Here is a 15,202-nt window from a genome sequence, read left to right on the forward strand (position 1 = left end):
TTTTTCACAGGTAAGCCGCCATTAAAACCATCACCTTGGTGAAAGTCCGGGGACGCTGTCATCAGCCCAAAATGCAGAGCTGAGAATCAGTAATGCTGTTCCATAACATGAAACTAAAAAAAGTTGTGGTGGGTGTGAATAAAGGAAATGTGCAAATATGCTTTAGTGAGATCCAGAGAGGCAAGAAACTCTCCTGGGGCCACTGCTGCAATGACTGAATGCACGGCCTTCATTCGAAAGCGAGGAACCTTGAGAGCCATATTCACGAGCTTAAGATCCAGAATAAGCCTTCAATCTTCTGAGCCTTTCTTGGGCATGAGAAATATATAGAGAATCTGACTGAGCCTGAATGTTCGGACAGCATCAACTCTAACTTGAATATCTTGCCAGGACTTAACAGTGGTTTGAACCTTGAGTGCTTTGACCGGGCAATCTGTAGGAGAGACCACCAGCCAATTTGGTAGAGGCCAGGCAAATTCCAGCTTGTAGTCCAACCTAAGAAAATCCAAGACCCACTTATCATATGTAATGCTCCTCTAGGCGGTAAGAAAGACTGAGAGCTGGCCCCCTATCTGAAGATGAGCATCCCTTGGCCTGGCGCCTTTGTACCTCTTCAGCAGGGGGTACAGAAGTAGAGGTGAAAGGCTGGGAATGCCTGTGGCCATTATACCATCCTGTGAAAATATCTGTGAGGTGTTACTTGCATATGGTTGGGATCGCTGTGAGCCACAAAATTAGCCAGGAGGGTCTGAGTCTGCTAACAGGCAGAGTCATAGGGCAATTGTCCATCCCAGAATCCATGAGGTTGTCCAGACCTTTGCCAAACAATAACTGTTCCTGAAAGAGCAGTCTAGCTCAAGTAGCCTTGATAATGGAATCACCAGCCCACTGTCTGAACCAAAGCATTCTGCAGGCAGAGATGGAGTACGCCGACACCTTTGCCAAACTCGCTTAATGTCATACAATGCATCCACCATATTATCCGTCCCCACCAAAAGGAAAACCAAACAATTCAACTTTGACTGTCAAGGTATCTGGGGACACTATCTGGGCCCATAGAGAATGATATTGGGTGGGTAAACTGGGATCCCACTTGTGCCACCAGAGATTTTCAGTAATCTGAAGTGCTGCACCTTTACTCTGGTCCTAAGCTAGTGTAAAGATTCAGGGCTAGAAAAATAAATAACACAACTACTGTATATTTTAACATTCTTTTTTAAATTTTCTATTTTTTACATCAAGAGCAATTTTTTTTTTTATTAAGCAATTTACTAAAAATCTGCAGATACAATAATTTAGTTTAACTTGTGAGAAAAAATAAGTCATTTTTCAGTGGCATTTATCTTTTCCTCTTAAAACATTTACAAATCATCCAGAATATAGCCATGAAGCTATTATATCATGCATACTAAATATGATCTTGTCACACCTTTATTAATGAATCAGCATTAGTTGTTCAACTTTTACTGAGTGAAATTTTCTGCCCACACAGTACAGATATTCCTGAGTACTTAGAAAATCTGTTGATACCACATTCTCCTAGACCAGGGGTCAGCAACCTTTTTAAAGCAAAGAGCCAATTTATCCTAAAAATTTGACCCAAGATTTACAAAGAGCCGCAATGGATAGAGAAGGGAGTTTGAGATATTCCAAGTCTCTCACTCTCTTCCCTCCCCCAAGGTCTAGCTTCTCTTCCCCCTTTCTTCCTTCCAACCCCTCCCAGGTCTCTGTACCTCTCGTCCCTCCCTCCTTCCCCCAGCCCATAGCCATGGTTCTCTCCCCTCTCTAGGCTCCCTCCTGGTCCTACCGAGGTACCTGGTGATCCAGCGGGGATCTTTGTGGTAGGAGCGCAGCCCTCTCAATCCTGCCTCCATACAGCTGCCTTCTAAAATGACCGCCGTGACCTTTCGTGGCTACTCGCATTTCCTGCCACAAGAGGTCATGGCAGCCATTTTAAAGGCAGCCGCGAGGAGGCAGGTGTGAGAGGGCTGTGCTCCTGCCACAAAGACTCCCACTGTACCACCAAGCAGGTACCTCTGGAAGCCCGGAGAAGAGAAGGGGAATTGTGGGGTTGAGAGGGAGATTAAAGGGTCGGGGCCTGGAGCACTGCAGCCACATGGCAGAAGAGCCGTATGTGGCTTGTGAGCCATAGGTTGCTGACTCCTATCCTAGACATTCTCTTTGGTCTGAGACGGGTAACTTGTAGCCATTCCTCCCCCTGCAGCAGCATGTTTTGAGTCCATGCAACACTTGGCCTTTTTTTCTTTTAAGTTCCTATCTTGCAGAATAGTCTCCCATGCTATTTAAGACTTGAATCCAATTATAACAATTTCAGCTCCAAAGAACTATTTTGTAAAGGTCTATTGTAATTTATGTTCATGCCATATTAGTTCTGTGGGATAAATGTCTGTGTAGTTTTGTGGTATAGGCTAAAGCAGGGGTGTCCAACCTGCGGCCCAAGGGCCGCAGGCGGCCAAGTGAAGTATTTTGTGCGGCCCCGGTCGAGGGCGATGAAGTGTTTTCCTTTGCTGCCCCTGGGTATTTACCGTCTTGCCGGCTCCTTCCTCTGTCTTGCTGCAGTGTTTGCATGTTTGTGTGGCTCCAGAAACATTTTTTTCGGCCAATGTGGCCCAGCGAAGCCAAAAGGTTGAACACCCCTGGGCTAAAGCCTTAAGGCATTGGGCACTTCCTGGTGAATATTCTCTCCTTTTTAATCTCCTTTTTCTGTACAATACAATTGTGTATTCTTTTTTCCTTTCAAATATTGCAAACTGCTCTCCTGAGATTGTCAAAAAGGAGTATATCAAGACTTTCGATAAACTTATACTAAAGCATGCATTTTACATGCCTATTGGGCACTGGTTTTATACTGATTTTCTCATCGGGAGTTAGATTACAATGAAAATATAAGAAGCAAACTGCTGTACTAAAGGATAGTACAAATTAATGCACTGGAGCTACAGAAGACTATAGAGAAAGAATTCTATAAGCCATGCTCTGCATACTTTCCCCACTTGTTCTTTATATGTTAACACAGAAGGATTAGTGAGAATATTTGGAAGACATGGCTATTTGACTCAGTGTAAGAACAAATACAAATCAAGGTTCAAAATAACACATGGAAAGCCTGCAAAGAAAACTGTATATACCCATATAATAAAATTAGTCACAAATGAAGATATACATTTCTGTTACAATTTACTTGCACAAACAAGTTTGGCACCAATTTAAATTAGTCTACAGATAACTACAATTTGATTACAAAAAGAACTCAATGATACTATGGCAACTAAATTTCATAATGGATTCAATTTTCAAAATGTTTTCCCCAATTCTGTCGAAGTGAGTCCACTTCTCTTACATGAATATTACTACTATGACATCAGTAAACATATGATACTGAACAAACATTTGACACATTATCAGATTCAACATATGCAGGCTGGGAGTCAATTGGGAAAAAGCAACATCTGTGTAAAACTCATTCATTCATTTGATTTGTAAACCATTTTTCCATAAATAATGCCCATGTTGATGAACAGAGCACAGCAGTAACAATAGCATAATACCCATGACAAACAGGAATAAAGGAAAAGTGAACAATACAATTCTTTAAACAGATTTGCTTTTCACTTTATACTGATCTTTCTGTATGGCTTGGTAGACCAAGTATGTCAATATTTGCATCACTTTTAAGACAGGGAAGAAAAAAGAGTGACCTACCCGAAGATAAGCAATGACAAAAGTCAGCATGTAACCCCTCTGTCCATTATCTTCTCCTGCAGCCAGCCCTCTGCAATTGTTAGAATGGTTAAATATTAAAAGGAGCGTCAAATTAACTGCACCCCATACAAAGTGAAAAGAAGTCTCTCTAAGCAAAGAAACCATATAAACTAAAATATATTTCAGCCAACAAACTTAATAGAGATCAATCAACATGCAAAAATGAGAACATGTACCCCATTCCCCTACTTTTATATTTATTAGATATCTTCAGAGAATATCTGCAGCCTCCAACTCAAACACAATGCACTGTAATAGAAAATATTTTCAGTGCTCAAAAAAGGGCCGTAGTTTTAAAAACAGTAGAAGAGCTTTTCTTTAATTCATAAGATACTACTGAACTTTAAGCTATAGATTTTTAAAAGTAAGTACAACTGCAATAAAGAGCTAGCCGTAATTCTTTAGAATAAAATATCTTATGACACATGAGATGTTACGGTCCACCTTAGGGGTCAGCACCCATAAAAAGATCTAGGTGTCATTGTTTGCAGAAGGCACTAAACTGTTCATAGTTGTTAAAATACATGCAGACTGAAAAATGAAGCAGACCTTAGGAAATTGGAAGACTGGGCATCCAAATGGCAGATAAAATTTAATGTGACAAATGCAAAGTGATGCACATTGGGAAGAATAACCCAAATCATAGTTACCAGATGCTAGGGTTTACCTTAAAGGTCAGCGCTCATAAAAAAACAATCTGGGTATCATCATAGATAATACGCTGAAACCTTCCCCCCAATGTGTGGTGGCGTCCAAAAAATGCAAATAAGATACTAAAAATTATTAGAAAAAGGATGGTTAATAAAAGACTAAGAATGCTATAATGCCTCTGTATTGCTCCATAGTGTGAACTCACCTTGAGTATTGTGTTCAGTTCTGGTCACTGTATCTCAAAATGATAATGGAACTAGAAAGGTTCAAGAAGAACGACCAAGATGACAAAGGGTTGGATGGGATACATATGAGGGTATTGAAGGAACGTTGGGAAGTTCTGATGGTTTTCAATGCTTCTTTAAAGTCACAAATGGTCCCAGAGGATGGGACAAGGGCAGATGTAATCTCTCACCACAAAAGTGGAAGGAAGGAGAAGGTCAAGAACTACAGGCAGGTTAGCCTGACATCTGTGGTGAGTAAATTAATAGAATGTTTCTAAAACAGTAAGGATTCTGGATTCCACTGGATTACAGAACCTGAGGCACCCAGTTGGACTGAGGGACAGTGCTAGGTGTGGTATTCTTCAATTTTACCAAAGCCTTTGACACAATTCTGCATTGGCAACTTATAAACTGATTGCCCTCAGTATGGGTCCTAAAGTGACAGGCTTGGAAACTGGTTGAGTGGAAAGCGACAAAAGGTAGTGGTAAATGGAGTTCATTCTGAGATCAAGGCGATTAGCTGGTATGCCACAAGTATCAGTTCTTGGTTCAATTTATTTATTTTTTAACATTTTTGTAAGCAATATTGAAGAAGTGCAGTCTGATAAGGCTTGCCTCTATGCAGATACCAAAATCTGCAAAAGGGTAGACAATCCTGATGGTGTGGATATCATGAGGAAGGGGATCTAGCAACACTAAAGAATGATCTAGAATTTGGCAGCGAAGATTTTAACACACACATAAAAAATGTAGGCTCATGCCTTTGGGCTGTAGAAACCTGAGAGAATGGGGAAATGGAATGGGATTTAATATACTGCTTTCTATGGTTATAATCAAAGCAGTTTACATATTATATATAGGCAGGGCTGTGGAGTTGGAGTCAGAGTGTCGGAGACAATTTTGGGTAACTGGATGTCGGAGTCATGGGTACCAGAAACTGAGAGTCTGAGTCGAAGGATTTATCTACCGACTCCACAGCAGGGACTGCAGAGTCAGAGTCGGAGACAATTTTGGGTACCTGAAGTCAGAGTCGTGGGTAACAGAAACTAAGGATCGGAATCGAAGGATTTATCTATCTGACTCCACAGCCCTGTATACAGGTACCTTATTTTTTTGTACCTGGGGCAATGGAAGGTTAAGTCACAGGCCCAGTCTCACAGGCCCAGCTTCCCAGACCACTGCTCCGTTTGGCGTGAAGTACTTCTGTGATGAGTGGGGCTTCTGGATGATCAGATCTGATTATCTTAGGCAGCCTAATAGGTAGAAAAGACAATGGTAAAGCCAGAAGGATGCTTTGGTGCATAGGGAAAGGATATGGCTAGCAGGAAAAAGTGATGGTGCCTCTGATGATAAGTCTCTGATGAAACCCTATTTAGCATACTGCATACAATTCCAGAATTCAAAGAAATATAGCAGGATAGAGTTGGCCCAGGTGGCATCTATTAAAAGGTTAGTGATCTTCATCAAAAACGTTTAGAGACAGACTAGATGAAGGTGGGAAGGGGAAATATGATAGAGACATATAATACCTCTGTGGCATATTGCACAGGAGTCAAGTGTCTTTCAACTGAAGGAAACTCTGGAACTAGGAGGCACAGAATGAAGGTGAAAGGGAAGTAATCTAAGGAAATACTTCTTTACAGAAAAGATAGTGGATGTGTAAATGGCCTTCCAGTAGAGGCAGTAGAGATGAAAATTGTATCTGAATTTAAAAAAAACTTAGAACAAGTACATAGGATCTCAAAGTGAGAGAAAGAGATAATAGATGGAATGGAAAGGCAGACTGACTGGATCATATGGATTTTATCTGCCATCATATTCTATGCTTTTGAGATTTTTTTGTTTTGAATTATTTATTACAGTTGTAGTACTTGGGTGTCTTAATATTGTTTATATTTGTTGTATTATTTGTACTCAATATTTTTAACCACTTTAGTGCTTTTGTAGTAAGTGATATATTAAAATCAATCAAAATCTGAAGCCTCAGCAAAGATTACTCCAGCAGCTGTAAAATTCAACAAGTTAGTCACAATGCTGGATGAACAGCCTTAACCTTCCCTACCAACTAAGTCAACACACTGGATGTCACCATATCCTTCTGTCCATATACTGATTACATTAGATAAGGTATCCGGCAATATCGCCTGTGGTACAAAAGCACTAACATTTTCCGTACTCTCCAAGAATTCTTATTTTGCTGAAAAATAAACACCTCAATTTAGAATTTATAAATACCTAACAGAAGCTTTATTTATAATTTAAAAATCCTTAGACTAGATGAAGTGATTTCCCTCATCAAAATAAGCCTGGATCTCATTCACTTGAATATTTAAATTGAATTTTTTTTTTTAGGAAGCTAGACTTTAAAACTATTACCTGCAGATGTGTATGGACCTTTCTCACAGTGGAAAAATACCTGATGGTTATATAAGCAACTCTGAAATATTGATGAATATGGCACTGCTTGGCATGAGATGGAAAACAACCATGAACTATATGCTACACCAGGTACATAAAGGAGGCGGGAAATAACTCAAGTGTCTTTCTGGCCAAGGGTACAGCTGTCTTGACAAGGATAAAACAGATTTCACTGGGTCTTTACCTAGGTCCTATTTAGTGCCAGATCACCTGAACAGACAACACAGGTTAGTAAAGGGGCCCCTCCAGAAGTGTGGTATAGGAATGTGTTCTGACTTGTTTGTATGGTACCGAGAGGATATCCTGTACAACATATTTAAAGGGTTAGACCTACAGATGCATGGAGGGGCATAATCAAAAAAACCATCTAAGTCCCTTTTTGGCCTAAGGCCTTAAACATGGAAAGCAGAAGCAGGGAAAGTATCCATAACCAAAACAAACGTCCTTGTTTTGATAATGGCCTGCCTCTACCTTCAGCTGTTTAAACACCCAGCCAACCACTACGTCTACAAGTACACCCCCACGATGTCTACACTTATACCCCATAATGAACCAAAAAAACGCATAAGCCCAAAACGTCCAACACAAGGGCTTTCAGGCGAAGGAGGAGCCAGTCCTTCGCCTAAAAGCTGGATTCTGTCCCTGACGTCAGAGCAGGGGCAGGACCTAGCAGAGAGAATGTGCCGCTGAGGACGGGCAGCTGCAGGGATTGCTATAACACCAATGAGCCTGCAAGCTACCATGTTAACCTTAAGGAGGTAAGAGCAGGGAAGCTGGGGGAAGCCTTTCTGACTGACTCTTCCCCATCAAGCAGGAGCGGCAGCGGATGGCCAGCAAGAGGCAGCGCTGCAGCTCCTGCTTTTGGAAGGTACGGGGGAAGGGTCAATCATTGAATTGGGATGCCGATTTTTGGGGAAATTGAATCGATTCGAATTGATTCACATGATTCGAATAGGTTAATCAATTTGAATCGTGAATCGGGCAGCACTACGAGCTACTATAAATATTTTCATCTGTACACCAGCTGAAGATGTGCTCCATGTACTTTCTCAAAAGCTGCTTGCATCATTTCAGGCGTGTGTCTTTGTTGTGTAAAGTTAACTCTTGGGTACGACGCTTTTTAACACACTTTAATTTTAGATTATCATGAATTATCCTAACTACGGTTGTCTGGCACGGTTGTTTCTCTTGCTATTTGACGAGTTGTTCAGTGTGTTTGCGATGCTTCATTCTGGCTCAGTACAAGATCGTGTACAACGTCAATGTGTTCTTGTGTGTGAATCAAGCATGTTCATCCGCTGCATGGCTTATGATACATAGTGTCCATTGCTCGGATCTTGCATAGCAACACATCAAGGCCATTTTGGTTCCAACCCTTCGGCAGTGAAAACTATTTTGATACAGAGAATCTTTACAAACTATTGTCTGCTTCTGCACATATCCCATAGCAACAATTCATTTTCACAAGGTAATGTTGTGGTGTGGTGGGAAATATTTACATTTTACATCAACTTCATTCAGGACACAACACACTAAATTTTATAAGAATCAGCCAAGTTCTGAAGACGATACGACAAAAAAACAAACATTTTGATGTGGGGTTTTTATTTTCAGTTTACAGTATAGAACCTACAGCAGTGGAGAATATTCATTTGCAGCTTTAGGTACCAGTAAGCTGAAGGGTAGAGATTACAGAAGGGCAATACAAGGAGGAGGAGGAGAAGACAACACAAGGAGATGGGGAGAGTGCAGAAGTAAGGGGGAATGAAAGAAAGGAAGAGTACAAGGGGTGAGAGGTTGAGAAAGTATGTGGGGGAGGGGAAGAGAAAACCTACACATTTACAAACACACACATTTGTACCACACATCCCCACAGATAAATACCTACTGCTCGCACACTGTACAGAGCTCTCCCTATCCTCCCACCATGCACACAGCCTCTGTCTCTCTACAAAGACACACTTTATCAGGTGACCCCCCCAACCCCCCACACACAGTCCCACACACAGATATGCCTGAATCTATGAATCAAGAAGGGAAAGCATACCACTGTGTCAAACTAAGTGTATACTTTTCAACTTTCCAATCCTTCTTGTCAGCTGTCATGCACAACAATAGAAATAAAATAAAAAGAAACTCTAATGAATGAAGCACCTCTTGAACAGAATTCTCAGTACTGATCTTCAAAGAAAATGTTACTATTTAGAAAGAATAGACGAAACACATTGAATACACTACAAGTATAAAAGAGGCAGATAATTATTTAATGTTTCTGGAGATGGAATGCTTAGGGTTAACTCTATAAATGTATGAAAAACATTTAAACCAATTAACATTCATGCATTCTCTCCATACAATTGTGATGAAATTTCATTTAAGTGTCAAGAAAATGTAAAATGAATTACAGTAGCCAATTACTGCAAATATATTTTATAAGACATTCACACAATAGACCCAGATTTCTGCTGCTATTCTGGTAAAGAACCTAGATGCAAATTAAATCTAGGTCTTAGACAGTAATAGCTTTGGTCATTACAATCAAAATTCAAGGTGAGATGATTAAAACATAATTTAAAAATAAAGCAGATTAAATTAAATTCAGAAAAAAAGTCTAGTATTTACTGAACTGTTAGTATGAACAGGAAAGAGAAAGGGAGAAAATGCAACCCTGACGAATGACATTTTCACCACAGTCCTCATCGATGAGCCAAGTAATCAATCAAATCAGACAGAAAGAAAACACCCTACCATTACTCAGCCTGTTACTCAAGTGAAATGTTTTCTGTTTCTTTGTAATGCCGTAAAACAATCGGTGACAAGGGGTGGGCTTTAGATAATTTATCAAATTCTTTGATGAAATACAATTTTCTTTCTAAGAAACAGCAGTAGCACTATTTCTTCTTGTGTCACAGTCAATACAAACCGATATTAAATATTAACCTTACATTATTCATCCTCCTCCATTCTGATCTATGGAAAGTATTAGCTTACTATGTCAACTAAATCATAGCCCTAATGGTTTCCTACAACTCTACCATAGAAAGGGGTGGAGGATGGGGGTGTAAAATTTTCTATTTAATAAGTTATGCAAAAGAATGTTCTACTGTAGTAAACCTTCTCATTTTGGACTTTGAGGAAGTAGCATAACTGTGCTCTTGTGCTTTTTAACTAACCTGAATCTTTTACTCATGTCAGAAAAGAGAGATCACATCAATTCTACTGGCTAGTTTGACACTTCCTGACATATAGATCATCTTTTACTAGGCTACATATGCCAAAGAGAAAGTCAGCATTAAGAATTTGCATTTTAACTTTCCAAATCTAGGTCTCAAATGCATTCTGCCCTTTTTAGTAATGTCCAAGTCTTTGCTCTCATAAATTTTTGAAGTACGAGTATGTAAATCATACTCAAAAATCACTTTTCTGAGAAAAAAAAAAAAAAAAAGGAATTATGTCATACCCAAATTTGGCAGCAATATCATAAACTTGCTTTTCATGCTGAAGAACCTTCTCTCTGTCACCTTCAAACAATAAAGTAGCTACACACAGCTGGTTGGCATCAAATCCTTTAAACTGTGAAAAAAAATTAGCAAGTCAAATTCTTTATTGCGAAACCAAATTGAACATTTTCATCTCCATTCTGACTTAAAACTATCTTTTAATATTAAAAGTGTTACAATGATTAAACAAAATCCTAAGCAACATTTCAACAGGGAAAAATTAAGAAAAATTACTTACCCTTGAAACTCTGAGAATTAAAGAATGTTGCTTCACAAAGGCCCCTTTTTATCAAGCTGCGCTAGTGTTTTTTTTATCACCGGCTGTTGCAGTAAAAGCTCTGATATTCATAGGAATTCTATGAGCATCAAAGCTTTTACTGCAGCGGCTAGCAATAAAAAACCCTAATGCGGCTTGAAAAAAGGATGCCATTACTTTGGAAGACAAAACTTTCTTGATTTTTAAATAGAATGTGCCAAAAATTGGGTATTGAGGATTAAGGCATATATGCTAAAAATAACTGTATGCTACTCCATCAGCCATCTGAGACCCTGTTTAAGTAGTCACATGCATTTTCCAGGAACATGACACCCATTTTGCATATACAAGCAATAACATTTGCTAATAAAATCACCAAAGATTTTGATCAAAGTTGTATGATGATCAGAACCCAATATTGAAAAACAAATATGAAAGAATTTGGAATATTGTAAGCGTAAACATTACACTAAGGGGTCCTTTTATCAAGCCGCGCTAGCAGGGTTAGCGCGTCGGACATTTCATCATGTGCTAACCACCGTGGCCAGCTAAAAAACTAATGCCTGCTCAATGCAGGCGTTAGTGGCTAGCACGGCAGGCGTTAGCGGCTAGCGCGGTAGGCGGTTTAACATGCGGTATTACGCGTGTTAAACCCCTACCGCAGCTTGATAAAAGGACCCCTAAATCAAGTACAAAATAATTAATATAGAAACATAGAATATGACGGCAGAAAAGGGCCTACGGCCCAACAAGTCTGCTCACTCAAATAACCCTCCCCTCCAAGTTCCTCTTTGAAGTGAGCCCACGTGTTGATCCCATTTGATCTTAAAGTCAGTCACGTTACTGGCCTCAACTACCTGAAGTGGAAGATCATTCCAACGGTCGACCACCCTTTCGGTGAAGAAGTACTTCCTAGTGTCACCATGGAATCTCCCGCCCCTGATTTTCAGCAGATGCCCCCTTGTCGCCGTAGGGCCTGTAAGGAAGAAGATATCTTCTTCCACCTCAATGCGGCCAGTAACGTATTTGAACGTCTCTATCATGTCACCCCTCTCTCTGCGTCCTTCGAGAGAGTAAAGGTGCAACTTACCTAGTCGTTCTTCGTAAGGGACATCCTTGAGCCCTGAGACCATCTTGGTGGTCAATCGTTGAACCGATTCCATTCTTAGCACATCTTTCCGATAGTAATTAACAGTCTCCTTTCTGTTTAGCTATATATACAGTGGAGAGAATTCTATAAATGATGCTGAAAAATTGATGATGAAAACAATTGGTGATAAGCGCTATTCTATAAATGATGCTCCAAAATGAACACGCTTTACAAAATAGTACTTAAAGCCAATTCCAACCCCCTAAAGATGAGCACCAGAAATATGTCAGCAGAAACTTGGTTTAAATACTGGCACCTAGCTCCCAACATTTCAGCGTCTGAATTCAAGAAAGCATGGGATAGGCATATGGGATCTCAGAGTGAGGAAGAGATAATGGTTACCAGACTGGATGGGCCATTTGGCCTTTATCTGCCATCATGTTTCTATGTAAATGGCAATAATTCTATAAGTGTCTGCAAATTTCTAGAACATGCATGCCTCTCCCCTGGCCACATCCCCTTTTGTGCACTGGAGTTATATAGGTGCAAGGCATTATAAAATAACACACAAGAAGGTGCCACACAAATTCTGATCAGTTCCAAAGCAATTAGTGATTGTTAAGGTTCATTAATTCATACTTGATAGCTCATTTACCAATTTAGTTGCACATGTGGCTTGACATTGCCCATAAATTTTGGCACATATATAGAATCCAAGGGAATTTGCCATAAATTTTAAAAAATCTATTTACTTTAGAATCATATAAGACATTTATATTGTATTTGGTGTAAAATTTAATACGAGGGTAAATCAAAAAGTAAAGGCAAAATACATTTAATGGATTTTAATAGAACTACTGTGAGCAACTGAACATATCACTTTTCCACATAGTCCCCATGCAAGTCAACACATTTGTTGTATCATTCAACTAGCTTCTGCATTCCTGCAGAGAAGTTTTTCAGCTGCTCCCGAAGCCAGGTGAGCACCACTTCCTTTACTTCATCATGCTTTGTCTTTTGCTCTCCAGATCGCAGTGATGCACCCATGTCTCATCACCAGTGACAATTCTCTCCAGAATACTCGGATCTTCTTCATACCGTCTTAGGAACTGGGTCGCAACCTCCATACACTTTGCTTGTGCAGATCAGTAAGCAGTTTGGGAACCCATCATGCACAGACTTTCCTGTATCCCAAGTCATCATGCATTATGGCAACGATAGATCCATAGCTGATATCCAAATTTGCAGCCAACTGAGACACCGTTATCCATCAGTCTTCTCTAATCAAGGCATCTGCCCTGTCAATGTGCTCTTGTTTGCACGATGTTGATGGGCAACCAGAATGACCTTTGACGGTTACATCTGTTCTTCCTACTTTAAACCTTTTTACCCATTCAAACCTTTTTGTTGATTCATTGTGCTATGTCCATACCGAGTCAATATCCAACAGACAATTTCCAAAGATTTCACTCTCTGCCCAAAGAAAGCACACTACTACTACATGCTGTTCTTCAATTGTGCAATCTTGCAATGGAGTGTCCATGTTTCTAACCTCATGGCTGCCACATGACGAAAGGCCGAGCACTGCACTGTGCGTGGATGAACTAACAGGCAATGTTATGAGTACATATGTTGCATTTTGCTAGCTCTGTTCTGGCTATTGCACAATTTAACAATTGCCTTTAATTTTTGATTCTCCCTCGTATATTTGACAAAAACAAAGTAACAAGAATAGTGGTGTATTAAAACCCAGAATACTTTTTCTCTCTTTACTTTCCAAGCCAAAGTAACAAGATCACTTAGTTTCAAGAGAAAAAGAAGGCATAGAGCATTTATATAGGCTCTGTACCATGTTATCCAAATCAGATGGTCAGATCAAAGACAGACCAGCATAAGCAGGTTTTGTTCAGATTGTCAAGAGTAACAGCCACAGGAGATGTGACTCACTGAACCCAATTACAAGCAAGTTGAAGGACAGGCAAGGACTTGGTTGTTCACAAGACATGACCTTTCCTACACTTTTTGCAAGATGAATAGCCTGAATAAAGATCCATACGAAAATAAGAGAAGACAGCAGTACAATTTAACAATTCAACTAATTATTTTTATTACAAAAAAATCACTGACACAAGTTACTTTTATATATCATTCCAAGGGAAAAAATAGTGTAAAAGAGTGATCTCATTTGATTATTTTTACCTCTGAACCAAAGAAAATTCAAGAATGGTATTCAACTAAACATAAATATACCAAAACGGAAGGGATTCACCAGTAAAGTAATTCACCAAAAGAAAAAAATGAAATTGGTGAAATCCAATCACACAACTTAGAATGAGCAAAAATATGTAGGAAAAAGCCTTAGTTGTTCTCTTGTCCTGTTATATTCAGCTATAACTTAACCTTTTGACACAGGACTGGTTTCATTCATCGGCATAAACCACCATTACTTATTCCCAATATTCACGTTCTTCAAAACATTGTGCAAAATAACTTATAACCAAGTGTGCAGAAGGAAAAACTAAAGGGGGCAGCACACTCCACTGAGGAAGGAGGAGGAGTTGAAAACTATGATTTAAGTGGTGGAACTCCATGTTGCTTTTAAGGTAAGATTGATAAATAACTGATGTGTTACTGTGAGGTAATAGATTTTTTTTTTTTAAATATGAGGCTCCAGTCCTAATACAAGCTTGCATATATCATCCTAACATAAGGCTCTGAGCAGTTGCCACATTAAAAAAAAAAAGCCAAAAACAGACAAGCCAATATACTGGGGAATTAAGTAATATACTATTGCTTTAAGTGTAGAACTCTAATGGCTCAATTTTCAACTCACCTAGCTTTGATTTTAGGAAGCTTCATCCTGTCATGAGGCTTTTTGACTCTTGTTAGACTTATGCCCTTGAATGAGTTTTTATGACTAATATTAAAAGATGTGAACCTAGGCACTACTATAATCAATTTGAATGAAGAATATTATCATATATCAGTCAGCATCAGCAAGATGTTATCTCACCAATTTGCCAAACTTCATTCTATATGATTTAACAATGTTTTCAGGTCCTCAGCGGGCCACCACACACTCAAACCATCTCATTGTGCGGGGCTTTATGCTCCCACTCTTCATCGGACCCAGTATACGTTTTACTGTGTATATTTTATAAATATTTTTAAGAAATTTTTTAAATATATGCTAAAAGTACTTAGCTTGTAAATTCGACGCTAATCGGGAGGGTAGAAACATCGATCGCCAACATGTTTCGCCCGTGTGATTCAAAGGGCT

The 15,202-nt window shown here is 39.4% G+C and overlaps 1 protein-coding gene across 1 annotated transcript in view; it reads right to left on the reverse strand.

Annotated features, from left to right (window-relative positions):
- Positions 1-15,202, reverse strand: part of AGPS (alkylglycerone phosphate synthase) — a 300,029-nt gene that overhangs the window by 70,771 nt on the left and 214,056 nt on the right. Inside the window, exons 14-15 of the mRNA XM_033946176.1 lie at positions 10,537-10,649; positions 3,724-3,793 (exon numbers count right to left, since the gene is read on the reverse strand). Coding sequence (XP_033802067.1) covers positions 3,724-3,793; positions 10,537-10,649 — 183 coding nt within the window. The remainder of the gene's footprint in view (positions 1-3,723; positions 3,794-10,536; positions 10,650-15,202) is intronic.

The sequence above is a fragment of the Geotrypetes seraphini genome, chromosome 5 (assembly GCF_902459505.1).
Source record: "Geotrypetes seraphini chromosome 5, aGeoSer1.1, whole genome shotgun sequence".
In the NCBI taxonomy this organism is placed as follows: domain Eukaryota; kingdom Metazoa; phylum Chordata; class Amphibia; order Gymnophiona; family Dermophiidae; genus Geotrypetes; species Geotrypetes seraphini.